The sequence below is a fragment of the Pyxicephalus adspersus genome, chromosome 4 (assembly GCF_032062135.1).
Source record: "Pyxicephalus adspersus chromosome 4, UCB_Pads_2.0, whole genome shotgun sequence".
Classification (NCBI taxonomy): Eukaryota; Metazoa; Chordata; class Amphibia; order Anura; family Pyxicephalidae; genus Pyxicephalus; species Pyxicephalus adspersus.
Genome location: NC_092861.1, coordinates 6,601,687 through 6,625,057, shown reverse-complemented (window position 1 = coordinate 6,625,057; position 23,371 = coordinate 6,601,687). Strand labels below are relative to the sequence as shown.

Sequence of the window (23,371 nt, the reverse complement as noted above, 5' to 3'; positions counted from 1 at the left end):
GAAACAGCAGAATATACAGTCACTGTTACACCAGTTCAAGAAGACAGGGAGCCAAAAGAAAATTCCAGCACTATGCTGCCAGGTCCAGGAGCCAGAAAGCCAGAAGACAATATGGCCACTGTTCAACAAGGTTCAGAAAACAATGAGCCAACAGATTATACCAATACCGTTCCTCTAGATTCCAGAGACAGTAAACAAGAAGAAAATATACCTAAATTTTCACCAGGCGTAGAAGACAATGAATCAGCTGAATATACGGTCACTGTTACACCAGTTCAAGAAGACAGGGAGCCAAAAGCAAATTCCAGCACTTTTCTGCCAGGTCAAGGAAACAAAAAGCCAGAAGACAATATGGCCACTGTTCAACCAGGATCAGAGAACAATGAGCCAGCAGATTATACCAGTACAGTTCCTCCAGATTCAGGAGGCATTAAGCAAGAAGAAAATGTGACTAATATTAAACCAGGTGCAGAAGACAGTGAAACAGCAGAATATACAGTCACTGTTAATCCAGTTCAAGAAGACAGGGAGCCAAAAGAAAATTCGAGCACTATTCTGCCAGGTCCAGGAGACCGTAAGCCAGAAGACAATATGGCCACTGTTCAACAAGGTTCAGAAAATAATGAGCCAGCAGAAAATACTAGCACTGTTGTGCCAAGTCAAGGAGACAGAGAGTCAGAAGAAAATATGGCCACTGTTCCACAAAGTTCAGAGAACGAGCCAGCAGATTATACCAGCACTGTTCTTCCAGATTCAGCAGACAGTAAGCAAAAAGAAAATGTGACTAATGGTCCACCAGGTGCAGAAGGCAGTGAAACAGCAGAATATACAGTCACTGTTTCACCGGCTCCTGAAGACAGGGAGCCAAAAGAAAATTCCAGCACTATTCTGCCAGGTCCAGGAGACAGTAAGCCAGAAGACAATATGGCCACTGTTCCACCAAGTTTAGAGAACAATGAGCCAGCAGACCACCAGGTGCAGAAGACAGTGAAACAACAGAATATACAGTCACTGTTTCACCGGTTCCTGAAGACAGGGAGCCAAAAGAAAATTCCACTATTCTGCCAGGTCCAGGAGACAGTAAGCCAGAAGACAATATGGCCACTGTTCAACAAGGTTCAGAAAATAATGAGCCAGCAGAATATATGAGCACTGTTGTGCCAAGTCAAGGAGACAATGAGCCACAAGACAATATGGCCACTGTTCAGCCAGCTTCAGAGTACAATGAGCCAGCAGATTATATGAGCACTACTCTTCAAGTTTCAGGAGACAGTAAGCAAGAAGAAAATGTGACTAAATCTCCACTAGATGCAGAAGGCAGTGAAATGGCAGAATATTTTGTCACAGTTTCACATGACATGGAGCCAAAAGAATATGATAACACTCTTTTGCCAGGTCCAGGAGCCAGTAAGCCAGAAGACAATATGGCCACTGTTCTGCCAGGTTCAGAGAACAATAGGCCAGCAGACTATACCAGCACTGTTCCTCCAAATTCGGGAGACGGTAAGCAAGAAGAAAATGTGACTAATGGTCCACCAGGTGCAGAAGACGGTGAAACAGCAGAATATACAATCACTGTTTCACCGGTTCCTGAAGACAGGGAGCCAAAAGAAAATTCCAGCACTATTCTGCCAGGTCCAGGAGACAGTAAGCCAGAAGACAACATGGCCACTGTTCAGCCAGCTTTAGAAAATAATGAGCCAGCAGAATATATGAGCACTGTTGTGCCAAGTCAAGAAGACAGAGAGTCAGAAGAAAATTTGGCCACTGTTCCAAAAAGTTCAGAGAACGAGCCAGCAGAATATACCAGCACTGTTCTTCCAGATTCAGGAGGCATTAAGCAAGAAGAAAATGTGCCTAATGGTCCACCAGGTGCAGAAGACAGTGAAGAAGCAGAATATATAGTCACCGTTTCAAATGACATGGAGCCAAAAGAATATAATAACACTGTTTTGCCAGGTAAGGGAGACAATGGGCCAAAAAACAATATGGCCACTCTTCAACCAGGTTCAGAGAACAATAGGCCAGCAGACTATACCAGCACTGTTGCTCCAGATTCAGGAGACAGTAAGGATGAAGAAATCGTAACTAATGTTCCACCAGGTGCAGAAGACAGTGAAGCAGCAGAATATACTAGCTTAGTTTCACCAGTTCCTGAAGACATGGAAGCAAAAGAATATACCAGCACCGCATCACCAAGTCCAGGAGACAGTAAGCCAGAAGACAATATGGCCATAGTTCAGTCAGGTTCAAAAATCAATGAGCCAGAAGAATATACCAGCACTGTTTTACCAGTTCCAAGGGAAAGTAAGACAACAAACAGCATGACTTCTGTTCCACGAGGTCCAGAAGACAGTGGACCAACATATGATATTAACACTGTTCTACCAGGTCTAGGAGTCATTGAGCCAAAAGACAATGTAACTACTGTTCCACCTGGTCCAGAAGAACCTACCAGCACAGTTTTATCAACCACAGGCTTAAGAGACAGTAAGGCAACCATACCAACCAACACTATTCTACCAAGTGCAGGAGACCGAGACCAAGGGGCAACAGACGGCACCAACAATGTTCTGTCAGGTCCAGGAGGAAGTGAGGCAGCGGGTAATGCCAGCACTCAGCCACCAAGTCCGGGACATAGTGGGCCAAAAGAATATTCCAGCAATATTTTACCAGGTCCAAGAGACAATGAACCAGCTGAAAATGTTAGACCAACTGAAGTTATCAGTATAACAACTTTCATTTTAAAAGGCAAGAGTGCCAGGCCACCACATAATACAAATAATCAAGAAAAATCAAATAGCCACATAACACAAAAGGCCTCCGGAAACAATCTACCAATCACACAGAATGACCGGCATGTTACATTTCAACACAACAATAACTCGTTACAAATGTTCACAAGCATCCAGACACCCTTGCAAAGGGAAGAGAAGCGTTGTAGGATACTTCGAATTGTTAAAAGTGAAAAACTGGATGGACATGGGAAAATTAGTGCAGCTAGCTGTAAGTGTCCATAATAAAAATATTGTATACAACAAAATAGGTTCTATCAGTACCCACAAATGAGCTTGGAGTTATGCTAACTATACATGGAAACATATTCTAAGCATCTTTTTTAATGAAAGACTGAGGAGGAAAATGTTTGGTTGAGCACTTTCTTCCATGTTGTCAATTTGAATAAAAATGTATTCCTTTAAGCAAACTAAAAAAACTCTGTCAGAGGTAAAGAACTATTAGAATGGTCAGGAGGATTTATTTTCACACCTTTGGGTAGATTTAAGTAGACTAAAAACATTTAAGCTACACTAGCTCTTAATATTGTCTCCCTCAAATAATACCTATAGACTTGTTGTCACCGAGGATAAGTTAATCAGCACTGCACGGTCTATAAAAGAGCAGTGCTGTCACCCTAGATCAATGTTCTCAGCTATCTCTGAGGACTACAGAATATCTTTTACTCTCACTTTATTGCCAAAATTGTGGAAAAACATTTTTTTTAACTTGTCCGTCCTTAGTTAGAAGCAAAATCCTGGTGACACTTGGGGTATTGTATATGAAGGTTGAGTGGGTGGATGGAGGTGAGAAAGATGGAAGGAGAAATGGACTAATGGTTTGATGAATGAATGGTATGCTGAATTTATGATATCTTTGTTATATGGTATATTTCAATTTACTTCTTTTGTTTTTTTTTTGGAAGGGATGTGTTTTTTTAGGCAAGTGAGCAACTACAATACCAGGCTAAAAAAGAAACTCAAGAAAAGCCAGAGTTTCGGTATATGTCAATTGAACAGCAACCAACATTGCAAAGATGGAAAGGCTCCTTCTAAAAATCTTTGCAAAATGTCTTGTTCTAGTAAGTAAATATGTCTGTGTGTAGGTCTTTTTCCTATTTCTTTTTGCATTCCAATTTCCCATTTCCTACACTGTCTGAGAAGAAAACATTCATTAAATTTTACAGAACTCCATGGGTGGGTCCTGGATGGCAGGTATAATTCACCCAGGCTTAGGTTGTGGTCCCTCTAAAATCAGGTTATGTACCCTGGACCGAAACCAGGGAGTTTTGGCAACCAATGGTCATAGTTTGGTTAGTTTTCTTATGGAGCCCAGACTCTCTAAAAAGATGGGGCTTCCTATTCCACCACAGTACAGTCTGGAACAGATAGGAGCGGGGGGTGTCTGTTTTGGAATTAGGAGCTATAGGCAGTGGCAATGTGCAGCTCCTTGTGGTTTTTTGCAGAAATACCTGCAAAACTGTGCACCTCCTTGCTAACTTTTGGAACTTGGTGCCTTCATGTACAATCTGTTCAAGTTGGGAGGATGTGGTTAACCTCCCACCATTCTGAAGTTAGGTGAAGCTCTTTGACTTACATTTGAGACCATGGATTATAACGTAAAGGTTTATGGTGTCCTGTATAGCTGCTGATCCCATAAACTTCACAACATTAGCAATATGGTGGACTTGCTGCAAAAGAAGGGGCTTCATACTCACCTGTTCCACTATTCCTTACTCCAATCTTCACAATCCTGCAAAACAGCAGCTTGCTGTGGTTCCTCTAACCAGTTCCTACAAATGGGGCCCAGAAGTGATTTAGGGGTTAGCAGACACATGAAAAATGTTAAGGATATAACATAAATCAAAAGACCAGTTGGGTATAAAACATTTCTGTAGAAGGTCTTGGTGTTTTTAATTTTTTAACCCAGACACAAAGTCATTTAGTGTAAAATACATTTCCATTTTTTTCCATCTATATTTCTTCTCTAGAACTTCTCGATGACAATATCAAAGATGACATTGAATGTCTGAAGAAGATTGTGAAAAATATGAAAAATTTGAATGCATGGTAAGACATAAATATAATATAAAAATGTAAGCTCTGTACTGGGGCCCCACATACATGACGAACTTACCCAGTACTGCTTTTTGTTACATAGAAATGAGAATTGCTCCCATTTAGTTTTTGACCAGCAGGCTTAGAAGGGCCCAAAAGAGGACTTTGAGATATGCCATTCCTTTGTTAGATTAGCCAGTAGTACAACAGTTTTGTACGAGAAGAAGGACAGATTCAACATACCACTGGCTAATTTCTAACATCCAGGTAAAGCGGGCCTATTACCTACTGACAAAAAAGCTGCTCCTACTGAAAAAAAGAAGCAGTGGGTTTAAGGCACAAACATAGTGGACTTACCTGTGTAAAAAGTGATTCTGAATCAAAGTTGTATACCTAAGTGCTTCTCCTCCAATTATTTGGGATTTGGTACTGAGCAATGAAAGAAGGTGGGTGATATAAAGAATAATCATTTCCTCCTTTTTCCACCATTGATTAATTTTCTTCTCTTGCAGGACGGGTTGGAACAAACGTTGCAGAGGGAAGAAACACAACCAATATGTAGCTGGATGCAAACCCTAAATACCAAACGAAGCAAACTTAACCACTTCCATTCTGATCTTCCCATTGTTATCCACAATATGATTGGGTGTAAATGATTCAACAACAAATAAACACCATAAGGGTGTATTTCAAAAGCAGTGAAGCTTACATTCACCTAGCAGTCTGTGATGGAGAATCAATTTCTGCCCGTGAAAGCAATTAAAAAGTTCCTCCACAGGAATGTATTTGGTGAATGTCAAATTCCCTGCTTTATCAATAGACCCGCTCAATACCTAACATATGTCTGTGTGTCTGTCCATTATTATATTATAGATGAATATTAAACAATGACCCAACATTCTAAAAAAAAAAGAAAATCATAAACTCTGGGTATTGTCATTTATTTTTAAGTCATTAAAGTAATACCTAGTGAAAACCCATCCTGAAAAATGCCAAGCACCTATCCCTGGAGTACATAAGGACTGCGGGTGGAACACAGAGGAGTATGATGGGGTGGGTAAAAAAGTTAAATTCACCAAAATATCTATTGATGTACTAATAAGTAGAACACGAATAATTTCATGCTTTATCTATCTATTATAATATCAGGAATTGTAGCAGAGCGGCTAACAAAATAGAAAAAAAATATTAATTTCAACTAAAAATCCATTAATTATTAAATGACAACTGTTTATTATTAAATAGTTGGCAGTTTAAATCACACTACATCACTTTGAATCTCCCGTTAGCCTTGGTTATCTAACAGGACACACAAATTTATGGAAGCATATGTCTAATTGAAATCTCAGACTGATCTGAAAATAAATCGAGGTAAGAAGCCTACAAGAAATAAAAGCTGTTTTGTTTTCATAAAAGGAGGAATTATTTTATGGAGGTATATATATACAATACAATATACAATTTGTATATATATACAAAATGAAGGATAAATGAATAGAGACAGTCCCTCCAAATTAGGGACAGCTGGGATGTATTAAAAAGGACAGCCCCTCCAAATCAGGGACAGTTAGGAGGTATGGAGAGGGACAGCAGGGACAGTTGGGAGGTATAAAGTTGACAGTCCCATTAATTCAGCAACAGTGTGAAGAGGGACAGTCCCTCCAAATCCTAGGCAGTTCAGGTGTATGAAGAGGGACAGGTCCTACAAATCAGGGACACCTGGTAACTATGGAGAGGATCAATCCATCCTAATCGGGGACATCAGGGAGGTATGGAAAAGAAAAGTCTCTGCAAGTCAAGACAAATTTTGGAATATGCACTGGAACAGAGGGGTGAGTCTGCTTTCTCTAGGGTCACAATTGACAGAATGGTAGGAGCTGGAATGCTGAGCATTTTGGGGCGCCACTTTATATTTGTATTGGGCTTCATTTTGTATGAAGCCATTCCTGATTACAGGAATACAAAAATGTGGTCATTGAAAATGAAGGGGATGCTATTCCTCCTTTTCACCACTAGATGTCCTCGTTAAATGATTCTGATAATGTTCATTGTAGAAGTTGTATTACATTGTATACAATATGCAGCAATTGTTACTTTGTACTGCAAATTATAATAAACTAAGTTTTGCATTGATTTTTTCACATTTGGCCCTGGAAATGTGTAAGTGTTAAGCTGCGTACAGACTTCCAATTTTTATCGTTGGAAATGAACGACGAACGAACGATTGGTCAAAAATCGTTCGTAAAAAAAGTAACCAACAACGCCGACGAACGAGAATAGTCGCTGGAAATGAACGACCGGACCGGCGGATCGGATTGGACGACGATCGTTTACCATCTATCGTGTGTACGGTCGTTCAGTGATCGTTCATGGTCTGAGCATGCGCGATGAACGAATGTTCGCTCACTTCCTGTGGTGCACATCACTTCCTGTATCGTTCAAACGATCACATCTATTGTGTGTACAATATCTGCGAACGATCGTGTCGTTATCTCTATGTGCAGGACCGGTGCTATACGATCGTTCGCAGATATCGTGCAGGATCGTTCGTCGTTCGTTTACCAACGATAATTATTGGAAGTGTGTACGTAGCTTAACACTTCCAGGAGTTTATTATATCTCTCAGAGTTAATATTCCCCCATTAATCATGCCTTCATCCAGAAGGACATCACCTTCCTTCTTTAGGTATCACTCAGGGTTACCAACTTCCTGGACTAAGATGTCAGCTGGCATTTGTAAATGTATATTGCCTTATGAGAGAACCTGTCTCTGCACATGCACATATGGGGACTCATGCGTCCCTTTTTTTAAAGTACAAGAACAAAAAAAGTCTAAAAAAAGAAACTTTTATCTATAAATTTGCTCTGCCCCCTGAAACATGGAAACAGCTCCTGTGGTTTAAAACACTAACCATTTAGTGTGGTAGGCCATTTTTACAAGCCAGGTGACAACCTTATTGCTCAGAGGATTGTTATTGATTTGGTTACAGTTGTCACACATGAAGTAGAGTTTGCAGATCTCTATATAGAAAATCCAATGTTTCTCTCCTCCTGAATGATAAATTCCATCAATCTACTGCACAATGTCCTTCATTGATGGCACAAAGACTGGCTTATGGTTCCCACACCAATTAGCGATTCTCTCTCATTAGAAGCCAAGAAATGCTTGGAGAACCACTAATGAGATGCTTTGCATAATCCTCATTAACCTGACCCCAAATTTGGCCATAGATGGGTCAGTAAAGACGAGCCATGCTTCCTGTACGAGGCCTCGATAATCATGATCAGGAGATGATGGGAAATGTGCCGGAAATCTTTCAACAAGAAGGATTATTCCATCACGTTAACAAGAATAGAGAATAAAAATGGCGTGTGTGTTAGATGAAGCAACTGGTGAGGTTCCAGTCCTACCAGCACAGGTGGATATTGACTATGTCCTGTCATGGCAATAGACAGGACCGTATGTTGAGTGGTGGGGGATCTAGACACTGGGTCTGATCAAGGACACTAAAGACTATCATGGGAGAACCTGGCCGATCCAGCAAACCTAAATAGATTTTTTGGCAAATGTTTTTTTTCTCGGAGCAGATCAATTCCAGGTTTGCTGCATTCCCAAGGTTTTGCCATGATAGTCTATGCTCTCCAGTCTTGGAGTGCTTTAATAAATGAGGCCCTATGTGTGGGGGATTAAGAAGGGAAGATCAGGGTCCATGTTGGCTTTTCTCTTGGAAAACCAACACGTCATATAACTGGGAGGTACCATTTTTATCCACCCGGTTCTGATATACCTAAAGCAAACGTGTGCTTGTTGCAGGCATGGAAAGCAAGAAGATGAATTTGATCCCTTTACCCAGCTGAACATTCTCATCATTTCTTTGCCCTCTTGTTTGATCGTTCCCCAATCACCAGACGCGGCGGAATGTACCATGTGGTGATGGGGGTGAAGGGGATAGAGGCGTGTGTATGGGGAGACTTGTCGGACAAAAGGGGGTGATGAGTGAAGTTTCTATGGTAAACTAGATAGGTAACAATGTGGGCTGGACAAGTATACATTTTGTATACATTACATAGTGGCTGTTCCGTTAGAGAACGTGACTGGGAATTGTCCCCCACTAATAATTGATCCAGCCTGAACGTCAGGCGCTGAGTGTCCGGTGTCATTCTGTGTCAGGGGCAGGGGGCGGAGTCAGGCGTCAGGAGTGGGGGCGGAGTCAGGCGTCAGCCAGTGCTGGGCTGAGCTGGGTTCAGGGTGCGGAGTCATTTGTCAGTGAGGAGTTGGGGTATACTGGTAGCAGGGGGTCGGTCAGGTGTCAGAAGTGGGGGCGGAGTCCAGGGGCTGGGGTTCAAGTGTCAGTGAGGCGTTGGGGCGGAGTCTGGTAACAAGGGGCGGAGTCAAGTGTCAGTCAGGAGTGGGGGCGGAGTCAGGTGTTGGGGGTGAGGCGTCAGCCATTGCCAGGCAATGAATGTCAGCTGTCAGGAGCTTGGGGTCAGAGGTCATTGTCAGGTACCAGGGGTCAGGTGTGATTCTGGGTCAGGAGCTGGGGGCGGAGTCAGGTGTGTTTATTAGGTGACACATACAGAAAAAATGTAGAAAAAACTTGTCAAGGAGTTTGGTGGTCTCAGGGGACAGGTAGGGGCGGATTTTGGAGATGTTGCGTAGGTGAAAGTGCTTGAAAGGAGCGGTCAGACAGATAGGAAGCAAACCAAGAGAGAGCAGTGTCACAGATACCAATGGAGCGCATGATTTGTATTAGAAGGGGGTGATCAACAGTGTCATTGTATTTACCAAATGTCTGCATTTGTGGGCTTCAGTGGCCATTTTGGATGGAATGCTCTAACTGTGACCCCGCAGTGTGAGCAAGAACGGTGACACAAAGCATTAGGGTTTTCCTAAGAAGAAATGGTTTCCTATCAGACTCCTTCCTCCCCTTGGATAAAAGAGGGACAGGAGAGTCACATGTTCAGTTGCCATGTGGTGAAATTTTAACTCGAGCTATTGAGCTTTGTAAACATCCATACACTTTTTTACCCAAAGAGCAACACCTACATCTTGCTAATGTGACAACAACATTTCAATGCCAACTAATAAATGATTCGGATTTAAACTAACTATAAAATAGATATGGAGATCAGCTGACTGTGAAATAAAGAAGGCTCCGCCCCCTTTTCCCCTCCACCAATGGCATGCCAACCTTTCACCCTTGTAGAAGAGAAGGAAGGCAATTAGATTATTTGATTGGCTACTCATGGCTATTGCATTATCCTTGCTTGTCTGTCAATTAATTTAGCAATAAAGTTTGTTGAACACAAAAAAAATATTTTGTGGCGCGCTCCTGAGACGTCCGTACGTGCTCGCTCTGAGGTCGGGGCGTGTTCCGCGTGCTCGCGCCGGTGGTGTTGGCGCTGTGAGGGGGAGGGGCTGTCATTTGTCCGGAGTTTTCTCCCGGCGGTGAGGCCCAGGAAGGAGGAGTCAGTCACACAGACAAGCAGGGAGGAGAGCCGAGCCGGAGTCCAACGCTACGAGTAGCCGACAACCCGGTGCAGGGGAGGCCCCGTGTATGAGGAGCCCCCCTCCCGCCCAGCGGCGGTCCCAGGAGGAGGGAGTGTGATACAGCGGCGGGCCCATGGCGAAAAAGACATACGACCTGCTCTTCAAACTGCTGCTCATCGGGGACTCGGGGGTGGGCAAGACCTGCGTCCTCTTCCGCTTCTCGGATGATGCCTTCAATACCACCTTCATCTCCACCATCGGTAAGACCACCGGAGGCCATCAAGGGAGATACCATTATATATCTATAGGGGGGATGTGTGAGACCTCTAAATTTATCAAGGGAAATACCATTATGTATCTATAGGGGGGGATGTATATATCTATGGGGGGGATGTGTGAGACCTCTGAATCCATCAAGTTAGATACCATTATATATCTATGGGGGGGATGTGTGAGATCTCTGAATCCATCAAGGGAGATACCATGATGTATCTCTAGGGGGAAGGGAATGTGTGACACCCCCCCCCCCCAGTCCATCAAGGGAGATACCATTATATATATTGGGGGGTTATGAGACCCCTGAATCCATCAAGGGAGATACCAATATATAAATATGGGGGGGTGAGACCTCCCTGATACCATCAAGGGAGATACCATTATATATGGGGGGGAGGGGGAGATGTGTGAGACCCTGAATCCATGAGGGAAGAAGAAACCATTATATAGGGAGGGGGGGTCTGTGTGAGGCCCATGGAGGGAGATACTATTATATATATTGTGGGGGGGCTCGGTAATGCAACCTTCATATCTACCATCAGCGAGACCCATCCGTATTATACCAATGGTGTTAGGGGTATTGTTAAATATATAGAAATGTCAAAGTATACCTCAACTTTCACCATAAGTGAGACCCTAACACCTCCCTTCATCGTTTTTAAGACCCAACCAATTACATCTAAAGGGGAGGCGATTATCATCATTGTTTAATGATAATGTTTAACACCATCTTCATCTCCACCATATGAATGGACGGACATACTACATATATCTTTGGAGGTAGAAGGGAATACCAATAAATATAGACGGGGGTCCTCTGTAATACCACCTTCATCTCCACTATATGTAAGACCATACCACCTATATCCAATGAGGTGGGAGATACCATTGTAAATGGGGGTGGGGGGATTTTGTGCCAACACTCCACTATAGTTTTGGGCCATGCCATCTTTAAATATTGGGGGGGTCACCGTCTAATACCACCTTCATGTCAACTATTACTAACATCCTACCACCAATATTCGTGGTGTGGGGTAATGATCTTTTATAGGGGTTCCATGTGTAATACCCTCATCTCCTCCCTCCAGTGTGTCCCTACCATCTATATAGGACTTGGTGTTTAGTATTGCTGTATATATGCTATATATTGGTTGTGGTATTGGCTACCATTTTCTCATCAGTTTGGTACAAACCACTATTGGTACCCAACATTCCAGGCAAAAAATTGGAACCCTGCTACCATTTTTTTTTTTGGGTGATGGTACTTTATATAATGTTATCTTTATTATTGGTGATGCCCCATTTACTTTTATTAGGGTACACCTTCTTCTGTATGGGGGAGGTCACTGTATACAACCTCACTTTCATTTTGATGTGCTGGCCCAAATACTTTTGGGAAGGATTCTTCACCATTGGGATAGACAAACTTCAAATCACTAATGGGTAGCGATGACTCCTCAGTATGGAAGTTCTGCTTCATCTACACGTTGGTAACTGGGACGTAGTACTCCAATTCCTACAATGGGGGGGGGGCACTACATTCATCCATAATGTCGGAATCTTCACAATTGGGGGAATAGTACTTTCTTACTCATTGGTCTACTTCCATCTCAATGTTGGTGTCTCTTCAGTCGGGGGTTTCTTTTTCCCATGTGAATGTCTCAGTAATAGAGGCTTGTAGCTTTCATCTACAACAGGAAAGTGCTAACTACATCCATATGTTGGTGTCTTCAACAATGGGTGGGGTTCAACGTTCACCCCCATGTAGGCATATCTGCAATAGGCAACTTCCCATTCATATGTATATATCTTTTTAATGGGTGAATGCTGTCACTTTTCATGTATACGGACTTCAGTGTTCTCCCCAGCCTCTTCTAACCGGGCGCACCACCCGGCTCTTTTCAGTAATGCATCCAAAAACAGCCGGGTGGGTCGCAATACAGGGGCCACCACTCACCTACTGCTTAAAATAATTTGAGAGGGATACTGGACCTATTCAGCCTATTGGGAATCTCCATAGGTTGACATGTCAGGACTTCGATATTTGGTGAATTTGTTTAATTGTTCCCCATTTCATAACAAATCGTTGTCTCTAAGCAAAGCAGGGAGTTTGATTCTTCTGCCTCATCATGGCTCAACATGTCACCCACAACTCAAAGAATTAACACCTGCACCAGAATCTTTCACCTGAGATCCAAACTGAAGTTCTTATACCCAGGTGCAGCTTTAGGAAAGTTAAGGTGGGGGCAGAATTCTTTGTAAGGAATGCTACAAGGCTACATTGACATTTGGGGAGGAATCCTCCTAGCCAAATCCTGTTTACTTTTAGCAGTGCGTGAATTACGATGCTCTCAAGGTTGCTGATTGTCTGACGAGAGGCACCTGCCTGGGAATATTGTGAGGCCGGTACTCGCCTAATTTTGACGGTTGAACTGCAGATATGGAAGGCAGACGGGCATGGTAGACTGCAAACTTTCTGGTATCTTGGAACTTTCTAAAGAAGTCAGGCCCACGCCTGCCTGGTAATGCTGATATTCTACAACCTACGTGTTTGGGTGACTAAGCAGTGCTCTTCCCTGCAGGCGGAATGACTTGGGAACCTCACCTTTATTCTACACCTGTCTACCTCTGCTCAGAACGGACCAGTCAATATTTTTTTGCTGCTGTATTTTCAGCTAAATTATTGAGGAGACAACCTTTATTAGGACCTTGGACTATGCAGGTATAGAGGAGAGTGAAGTTTATGCAACATAAGGATCACTTTTATGATACACTCAAATCACAAAAAGAAAACGACGAGCAGCAAAGGGTTGCTACTTTGTATGGAGGACCAACAAAATTGGGACACTTAAGTTTGAGCGGGCCTGTATGCCCTTAAGGCCGATGGTACAGTGTTCTCCCCAGCCCTTTTAGCTGGGCGCACCACCCGGCACTTTTCAGTAACCACTCTGTTTTTAGGTGGTTACTAATAATATGTTCACAATACAGGGGCTGCCACCCTCCTCCAATTTTTTCCCACCGAGCCTAAAATAAATTCCGGGTTGAACACTGCCGTGGTAGCTATTGTATTGCCCCCCCCCCCCACCCCCCCGAGTGTTGCCTACCTGATCTAGTACTGTTCTTCAGCCCCTATACAGCATTCTCCTGTGTTACCCCGCTCCAAACCTCCAGCCTTTCCTTCAATATTAGACATTTCCTACACTTTTTCTCACCCTTCCCCTATCTATTCGTATTGGGAAGCAGGAATCATGGCGTCCTCGTGTGGTCACTTGAAGTCCATATAAATGAATGATGCCAGGGTTGGACCACAAAGTCTATCACTGCATGGAGGAGCCAAAGACCAGGTGAAGCTGCAAACGTCCGAATAAAATTTGTCCGCTGTTTTACCTGCTGATGGATTCAAAGTTCTGTTGTGCCAATCTTGGGATTGGGCCAACCAGCTAATCAATGTGTCCATTTTACGCTGATCAACATAATGGATATAGAGGGTCTCCTGTGCAGCCTCTGACATATACAAGGGGTCCCACATAGGATTGGTATTGCTGCAGAGGCACTACAGATGGTCACGCAGCAGACCAGACACAGGAAATGGTCAGATTGTTAATATAGGTAAAGGTGTGACGGATAACATGCATCAGGAGGCAGCCAAACTATGAATTTTGTACACCAGACTGCAATATGTCCTAGCTATTTCAGCCCATTTACAAATCAATGCTTAATTCCCAATTCCCCCAGCATAGGCCCCTAGGTTGGACAAAGGGGCTATGAGTAGGCCCCCGGTTAGCAGCATGTGCAGGAGGGAGAGAACCACATAATACCAACTCAGGTTCAAGTATTTGTTAAATTTGATTAAATACATTCAAGGCCCATTCATGTTACCCATCGGCAGTTTGCTAAGTGTTGAGAGGTGGACTGTGGTTACGGGTGTATTTGTGAAGTAGAACATTGATATTTTATCTACAATAAATGGCAGCGAATTTGTGCCATATAATGCACCCTTGTGAATGTCCTCAATCCTATTTGGTTTATTTGTCTTTTTTTTTTTTTATTTATATACGGAGGTCAGATTAAATGCTCCTTTATCAGTGTTCTCCCCAGCCCTTTTTAGCTGGGTGGACCAACCGGCACTTATCAGTGATCACCCAGCTGTTTTAGGGTGGTTGCTGATGAGCTGGGTCACAATACAGGGGCTGCCACCCACCTAAAATGTCGTCCCACCTAGCTTAAAAGAATTTCTGAGTTCAACACTGTTTGATAGTCAGAAGTCCCAAATCCAGGTATGTAATAGCTAAGCCTCTTACAGTAAAGAGAAATAAGAAAAATCTTCATCAGTGTTCTCCCCAGCTCTTTTTAGATTGAAGCACCACCCTGCACTTTTCAGTAACCACCCGGCTGTTTTTGGATGGGTACTGAAGAGTTGGGCCATAATACAGGGGCTGCTACCCTCCTACAACTTCTTCCCACCCAGCTTAAAAAAATTCTGTGGAACGCTGACATTGGTGACTGCAGCTCACATTTGGAGGATTTCATCAGCAAAGGCAATGTTGTCACTTCAGCAAAGTGTGGGAAGATAGATAGATCCAGATGTTTGACAAGCTACAGACTTGTAAATCGGCATTTGTGGTGCCCACATCTTCTGCAACATTTATTCATCCCACCAAAGTGCCGGTATCCATGTAGGTAGCAACTCTGCTCTGTATTCCGGAGCAGTGCAGAATTGTTGCCATTCCATCGTGTGTGTATGTATATATATATATATATATATATATATATATATATATATATATATATATATATATATATATAATTAGGGGTTGTAGGATCATAATGCTACTTTAAAGAAAGTATAAAGCTCTGGACCTCTAAATAAAAGGCGCTGGTCTGGATCCAAGCATATGCCACCAGGCCTTAATAGTTTGCCTTTGCAGTCATTGTCTCTTCAATCTCCTGATTGTATAAAGAGCTGGCAATCTCCTGGCGTTCTCATGATGTGTTGAGACTTATAGTCAGAGGTCCTGGAATAAGGGAAATCCCCAACATTTGCTGCAGTCTTAGCGTAGCTGTGTCTGTTTGGCAAGCAATGCCCAGATTTCCGAAATGTTTACAGTCCTGATTTAAAACCTTTGCAGTGCGGCTGCTTATATTATACTGCATGTTATTGTACAGGCCTGGATATTTATTTAATTTTTTCAGCTGGTTTTATTTGCCAGTTTCCGGAGATATGGAAAGGTGTATCTCCTATCCTTAATGACTAAAGCTGAACCTCATAACATTGGGGTTTGAGAAGCCCAAAAATATTATAGCTTTATCATTCTCTAAAAGTTCTACGTAAAAGGGCTAAATTCTGAGTTGTGGCTGGTGTTACCACAACCAGAAGAGGTGAAGGGATATCACTTGTATCACTTGTACACATGTAGTATTTTTGTCGCTGGAAATGATCGATTCAGTGACTGATAAAACGAGTGCTTTACACACAGCACTGATTCTGTTTCTGTTGGATGGGAGGAGGACAAGCGAGCAGCACCCCGCTGTGCTCTACTTTATTGACATGCATAGCGGTTGTTCCCGAATGTCGTTCATTGATCTGCTGTGGCAGTTTGATGGTACGGCATCGAGACGTTATACACATGTCTGAGGAATGAACACAACATTTCGTCTAGGGCCACGAATATCTGTCTTGTGTAAGCAGCCTTGAAGGGTAATATTCTTCACGTTATGGGACAATAACCCCACAATTGCGTCATAATTATCCGTGGCTTCAAAGGAATTAAACCCAATTTGTGTGCACCAAATTCCATTGCAAGCCCAGTTATTACTTATATAAGTATCAATGCCATTATTACTGTTCTTAGCCTGTGGGAGGGACTCCACAGGCCACACCCACCATAGACCTCCTACAGGAAACTGCAGGAAGGGGGCGGATACAAGACCCAGTCGCCCTGCACAAGGAGAGAGAGCAGCACCGACCAGTCTGTAATACAAGAAACTCATGCTGGGTAACAGCACAGATCTGAAAGTAATCCACAAAGCATAATTATACATTTTAAATATACCTTCTTGTTCTTTGACAATATTTGCTTATCTAGGTTCAACCTTAACCCTTCATAGCCGTAGATTGCTTATTCAGCATACTGGTCAGTGCTGCGCCTTTCATGCTGCTTATCACCAGTGTATCCCGGCCACTCATTCACTAAAGTATTTCTGATGGCTGTGTAAAGTCTTTTGCTGCACATTCCCTTTAAGTATGTTAACTTATCAGTGAACTCTTGTGTCCACAGTAATCTCGTGTTAACATTAGACCTTTTGTAGCTGATTGTTGATCTCCATTGCTGTCTTCTAAGTTTCTGGGCTATGAATATGTGCTGAACTATCTTGTGTTGTACTCTATCTGGAGATACTTAAGACTCGGGGATATTTCTTTTGTTATGGTTGTCAGATTTTCATTCTGTTCGCACAGGAGGTGCAACTTGGCCTGAAAACGCAGATTTGCGGATGCCTAAATCATGTTGCCACCTTGCCCATGACGTCTGCACCCCGACCCCCTTATATGCCTGTGCTCCGCTCACAGTTGATGTTGAAGTCGGCTGTGTACCCAGTGTCCCTCCTCCATATTTGAAACTGTGGTTTATAGTCAATGACTGCAACAAAGAAGGGACTCTGGTAAGATAGATATGGAGAAGTTGTTCTTAAACTTTTTAACATGGGAGAACCCATGAAATAGCTTTCAGGTTTCCAGGGAGCCCCTTCTATAATTACTATATATAGAGTACACTAATGTGATGGTCAATGAGAAGAATTCTTCTAACATTCCTGGCCATTGGAAAGAATGTCATCCTCTCAGCCAAAAACATCATTGGTGTCACATAAACTAACCTGAGAGGAACAAACTGTTCATTCCTCAAGGAACCCCTAGAAATCTCTGGACGAACCTGGTTGAGAATCCCTGATATATAGATATGGGGGGTGCCTTTGAAGAGCCATTATCACTCAATTTGTGGAAAGGGATCTGTCCTATGCACATGGGGAAGGGGGACATTTTTTCTTGAAATCTATGGTTTCTTTAAGAAATGAGCAACTTTTTAGTGAAGACAACAGGTTTTTCAGTAAATACCTCTTTTCTTAATGCTTGTTGTCTGTTTGGTGGCACTTTGAGTCCTTGTGGAAGAGGAGATCAATGCACTGCTTTAGGGTGAAGGGGTGGTCACACGTGCCATACTGCTTCAATCGGTGGTGTGACATTTTACGGAATTGTACTAGCAATCTGTATACTTAGGGGATTTGTCTACAGCAGCCTTTCTCAAACTTTTCAACATGGTGAGACCCTTGAAATACTTTTTATATCTTGGGGAACCCTGGCTATAAGTACTATATCCACAGCTCACCTTATATTAGTGTGGAGGAAGAATTCCTCTTACATTGCTTGCCATTGGGAAGAATGTCACCCTTACAGATAGCGAAAAAGATCATTGGTATCACTTAAACTGACCTGAGAGGTCTAAATTGCTCAGGAACCCCTAGCAACCTCTATAGGACCCCTGGTTGAAAAGCACTGCTCTACAGGGTTCTGTAAGAATGGGATAGCTGTAAACTGCATCAAATGTTCTATTGCTATGGTATCGGCTTAATGAAAGCCAGATTGTCCATTCATAAAGGTTAAAAATAGAGGAAATTGGAACAAAAATAATGTTCTGTTGAAGCTGAGCAAGGATTTAGGTTCCGATTGTCAACAGTAGCTTGTTAAAAATTAGAAAAGTGCACTGCAATTTCTTTTTGCTTTTTTAGATCTTCTGCTACTGAGGCTATATACAGTCAGGTTAACAGCATTTTCAGAAGGACGTCGAAGTCTTAAAAACTGAACTAAACCCTGCAATAATTGCCTTTTTTCATTCCTTGGCAAGGTGCCGCTATCTTTTTTTTTTTTTTTTTTTTTTTTTTTTTTTTTTTTTATTTATCTGACGATCTTTGGCCATCTTGGCCGGGCCTGGTATGATGTAACTCCCGTACTTTTATTTGCAAACATGCGCAGATGAAGCTAAATTACGAGGTATCCTAGCAACCAAAGCAGGTAATGCGTATGCACAGCTTCACTTCAGGTATCTGCCAAAAAGGCTATCAGGCAGTTAGGAAGGATTATTGTGGAAAGGAGATTGCCTGCCTCTTTCTGCAATACGGACCTTTCTGATTGTGGAAACCTAAAAGCTCTGCATTACGTAGCTGATTCCCCCTCGTCGCCTTATTTCTACAACGGTCTTGTCTAAGCCAACAGGTTCAAATGGTGTCAGCCCATAGGCAAGGGAGTTGATGCCATGGCATCCTTTGTGTGACATTTATACTTGGTAATTGGCTGCTCAGGCCTGTGCAAGTTCATATGGTCCCTCATTACTGAAAGTCTGTAGTAAAAGGCTTTGAATTTTAGGAAGGGGACGAGGACGTGAGGCTGGGTAAGGGGGGTGTAGATTATGTGCAGACATGATCAGAAGGTGTTAAATGTCTAAGCATGTGTAGAATTTGTGTTCCCAAATCTTGCAAAAAAGAAAAAGCTTAAAATGTAAGCACACTTAAAACAATTTCCTCCTATGAGCCCTGGATGGGATTCTAGTGCCGACTCGTCACAGCAGGATGTTGGAAAGGTCTTTCATTTCTCTGCGTGTGAGGGTTTTGAGAGAGCCTTCGAGGCTCGGCTAGTGAACCACATCAAATTTTGGATGGTGTTCGAGATAAACAGAGCAAAGTTCAGAATTGAATTCTTTGAAAGTCACTGCTGTTTCCTGGCCAATGGAGGGTGGAGCCTTTCACTTGCTGGTGCCTAAAGCCTCTGTGGGTGTGCAAGCCTTCAATCTGATGGCAGCAGCGCAGCTGGCCTCCATTTTGACACTGGACTACTCTTCCAAAGGAATGCGATGCTGTAAAAAAAAAGTAGTCATGGAATTCTTCCTTCATGCTTGGAGTCCACACAGCATGCACTGCTGCCCATATATCTTTTATAGAAACAGCAGCAGGTGACAAAATGCCCCATGAAATCTCTGTAGTCTCTACCCCTGGGTCATGCAACAAGACCTGGGTTATGGAAGAGGTCAACTAACTCGGACAAATGTGTGACACAGAAAAAGGCGATGCAGGGGGAATGTCGTGACTAACATTGAGTTGGTGGTTGGGAGATGTGCGGCATGCAAGAGTTCCTGCACACGGCCCGGTCTGTACCCTTTTACGTCTTCCCTGTGGTTTGTGGCAGTCCCGGGTCAGCCTAAGTATTGCTTTGTTTACATCCATTCTATCTACACTGCAGCTTGTTTGCAGACAGAACCTAGAACACAGAAGACACATACTTTACATATTTTGTTCATTATTCATAGGTAAATTAGAATTTTATTTTTCCACTGCCTTGGCATATTCACAAAAGAGTGATGAATAGTTACAGTTCTCTACAAAGGTATCGCCTACATAGTTTAAGCTAGGTTGATAATCCTTATTTGCACTCCTTCATTGAAGTCCTATTTTTCTTTGCTGTACAGTGCAAGTGCAGACAGGTGGCTTGTAAGCTAAGCAATGTTTAAAATGCCATCGACTTGTATTAACTGTGCACCTCTGGATACATAAAGGTGAATGTGCTTTTAGATTTCTTTTAGATTCACCAATACTTATATAGCTGTGAATCTAAAAAGTATCGTGCTTTGCTGTTGTGCATTTGAACCCTGAGAAATGCTGCTTTAAAATCTGAATCTCTCATTCGTGTAACAAACCTAAAGCTCATTCCGCTTTCATCCCCCCCATGGAGATGATTTGGCACCAAGCTGTAATGCATTTCACGCAACATCCTTTGTGATATTGGGCCACGCCTTACACCAATCAAATAAGATTTCCCCCTTCCTCATCCTTATTTGAGCTTCAGAAAATTGCCCAAAAGCCGATCGATTAAAGCAAAAATCTCTGGCCAGTTCTGGCAGGCGGACATCGATTCTTTGGTTGCATAGAACTGAATGCCTGGCTGGCTGGAAGAACAGACTTGGCAAGGCGCACACAAAGGGCTGCTTGAGCCAAGTTGTGCCCGAGGCACTTTAACATGCACTTGTCTCTGCTTGCAGAATACACCAGCACTGATCTGCAGGTTGGATCTCGTGGCTCTCTGTAACCAGCAATGGGGTTAGTGTGACTGGTTGTAAATCCCACTTCCGGAATGCTTTCACTTCCAATCCTGTGACGTCAACCTGCTAAGTGAAGGCACAACCACTTCACCCTGCTGCTCCGTAGAATCTGACCTTGCTGTGTACTTTGTGAGGCTGGAAATATCCCTGGAGTCAAGTCGCTTGTGCACCCAGAACCTCATGGCTTTTCTATATTTTATTTACACTTTTTCTTTATACCGTAAAATCGCTTCCCGTCTTCAGTGGATGCTTTGAAATTAAAAATTCATCATTTCACCTATGAATAATTAATCGAGATCTGAACCTTAACCGGATGACAATTAACTTGTTAAGAACTGTGTATTGAAAAAGTAATTTGTATTTAATAAAATGCCTGCTTTGTAGCTCTTTTCCAGTCTTGGTGCTGCTGATCGCTTCCAGACTTTCTTTCTGCAGGAATTTTCTTCAGCATTCGTTGCTTTAGATTGGTTGCAAAATAGGGAGAGAAGGTAAACCATCCCTGGGAATGAGTCGGCACGGACGTGTAGTCAATGTCGGGTGCGGGCACATTTGTGACCCCATTTTCATCAACATAACAAGAACAACCCCCAGGTCAAGCAGGCATTACAGGCATCATTGGTTGCACGGTATTGCTCTGGATCAGCTTCCGGATGATAGCAGTGGTAGAAAATCTTGTGTAATATTTTCACGTACGCCAAGTCTGAGGGCACAAGTGACCCCATAACAGGAGATGCGATGCCTTCATGGCAGACTCGGCTGGTGTTACTGACAGTGTTGGCTACCTACTGCTGGACCATGCCTATATAATTTGTCAGCAGGAACACTTGTAGGCTCGGGTCCAAGTGATATGGTGACAAACAAACGCCATTGTGACCCTATTTCTACTTCATAACAAGAAGGTTTTTCAGGGCACAGTTGGCCACTACTGCAGCCAGCATTGGCTGCATTTGATTCCTGCCTGGCTTCCTGTTAGAGAAAACAATGGCCATTGGCACGGCTCTGGAGTTGGCACGAGACGAATTGCTGAGGAGATTGCTGATCCCATAGCAAAAAGTGCAGGATCATGGTATGTTAAAAAAAAAAAAAAAAAAAAAAGTGTGAGATGTTGTGCCTTTTGATTGGATCTAAACCTTGAAATATAGTTGTCTACTTACTGGCTGCTCCTTGGACTCATCCAATCCTTGTGATGTTGGTGATTTAGGGAATCCTTTTAGTGACTGCAGGCATCTTGTATCTTGCACAACCTAATGTAGCTAATAGACAAAAAAAAAATCTTGGGTTTGCATTCATTTTTAAATAAGCTTCTCATCTTAAGTTGCTCCTACAGTACTACACACAGAGCAGGTACAGTCCGGCTGTTCTCACTTGTGTTGATGCTATGCAGCTTGCATATAGACAGGAAGCAGACAATAAAGGCTGCAAGACTTCAGCAGCATTGACCTTGGAATAAAAGGATGTGTATTAGTAAAATTACGAGCAACTAAAATGATCTCTAGGCAGCTCTTCCCATGCCCAGATAGCTGGAAAAGATTCCTGTCCCCTTTTTTATCTTCTGAATGGCTTGTTCATATCTGATCAGAGCACAGATTGAGCCGCGGTCTGCCATTGCTGTTCTGCCTGCTGTCACATGTATGATAACACTTGTCCCGCTCAGGCTGCATACATGACTTCCTCTGATATATATTGGAGACATTTAGGTAGCCTATGGACCCCATCACCTCTCACGTGTCTCTCCAGACAGGTCCTCGGGCCCCTAGTGTGAAGTTTGCTGCACGAGGCACCACAAGGCTTTGTCGTGTTGTTGTTACGTGATATGATAAATCTCTGCAGGCATTGGAGCCTCTTCTTGGAGTGACGCCAAGAAACCAGAAAAATCAAAGAGTAGCCGAGTCCTAATAATCCTTGGCCGACGGATGCACCAGGCTGCACATGGTGCTTTTTGGTGGCACAGCACAACATATTTCTAATGTGTGGAGGTGAGGTTTTTATTAAAAGGACCGGGCTAAATCCAGGGACCACAATAGGGGAAAAGAGAAGTTGGTGGCCCAGGAAACCAGCACAGCTTACCCAGTGAAATGATACAAGGAAAGTAATCGTAGTATGAGATGTATGTAGATTGGAGGAGTGTTAGGGGATCACTGCATGGGATCTTAACACACATTGCATGAGAGATTTACACGGAAAGGGGGGAAAGTTGGGGAACCAGTTTTTTTTTTAATTTTTTTATACTGGTTAAAGAAGAGACCGATGATAACTGTATGTAATCGAAATCTGCATACTGATTGGATGAAATTCATGTGATCACAGTGACACTTGAGTTTGAGATTTGAGGCGAATCATTTGATCCCTGGATCCAAACTTACAGCTTCAAGGAGAGTCAGGTGATCACTGTTCGGGATCTATTTACAGATTGCGGGAGAGTCAGGTGATCACTGTACCTTACCTTTCATGTGGTGGATGAGGATTGGTGTCATCGTTGCATTGTGGGTATGTGTGCTGTCACCTCTCCTGTATATAGCAGCAGCCACTCTTGTCTTTGTAGGCATTCAACTAATAATTTGTCAAGTGTCACTGCCCTTAAAGGGGAGCGGTCGTGTAGTGTGTGAGGGGTTGGAAAAAAAAGGCATGAA

The 23,371-nt window shown here is 42.9% G+C and overlaps 2 protein-coding genes across 2 annotated transcripts in view; both read left to right on the top strand.

Moving 5' to 3' along the window:
• The window catches only part of LOC140329395 (uncharacterized), a 6,889-nt gene extending 1,225 nt beyond the window's left edge, over positions 1–5,664 (top strand). Inside the window, exons 2-6 of the mRNA XM_072409640.1 lie at positions 8–907; positions 961–3,006; positions 3,701–3,856; positions 4,766–4,844; positions 5,345–5,664. Coding sequence (XP_072265741.1) covers positions 8–907; positions 961–3,006; positions 3,701–3,856; positions 4,766–4,844; positions 5,345–5,411 — 3,248 coding nt within the window. The 3' untranslated portion in view covers positions 5,412–5,664. The remainder of the gene's footprint in view (positions 1–7; positions 908–960; positions 3,007–3,700; positions 3,857–4,765; positions 4,845–5,344) is intronic.
• A 4,563-nt stretch (positions 5,665–10,227) lies between these two features.
• The window catches only part of RAB10 (RAB10, member RAS oncogene family), a gene marked incomplete in the record, with an annotated part of 44,278 nt that continues 31,134 nt past the window's right edge, over positions 10,228–23,371 (top strand). Inside the window, 1 exon segment of the mRNA XM_072407281.1 lies at positions 10,228–10,583. Within this exon segment, the coding sequence (XP_072263382.1) occupies positions 10,457–10,583 (127 nt within the window).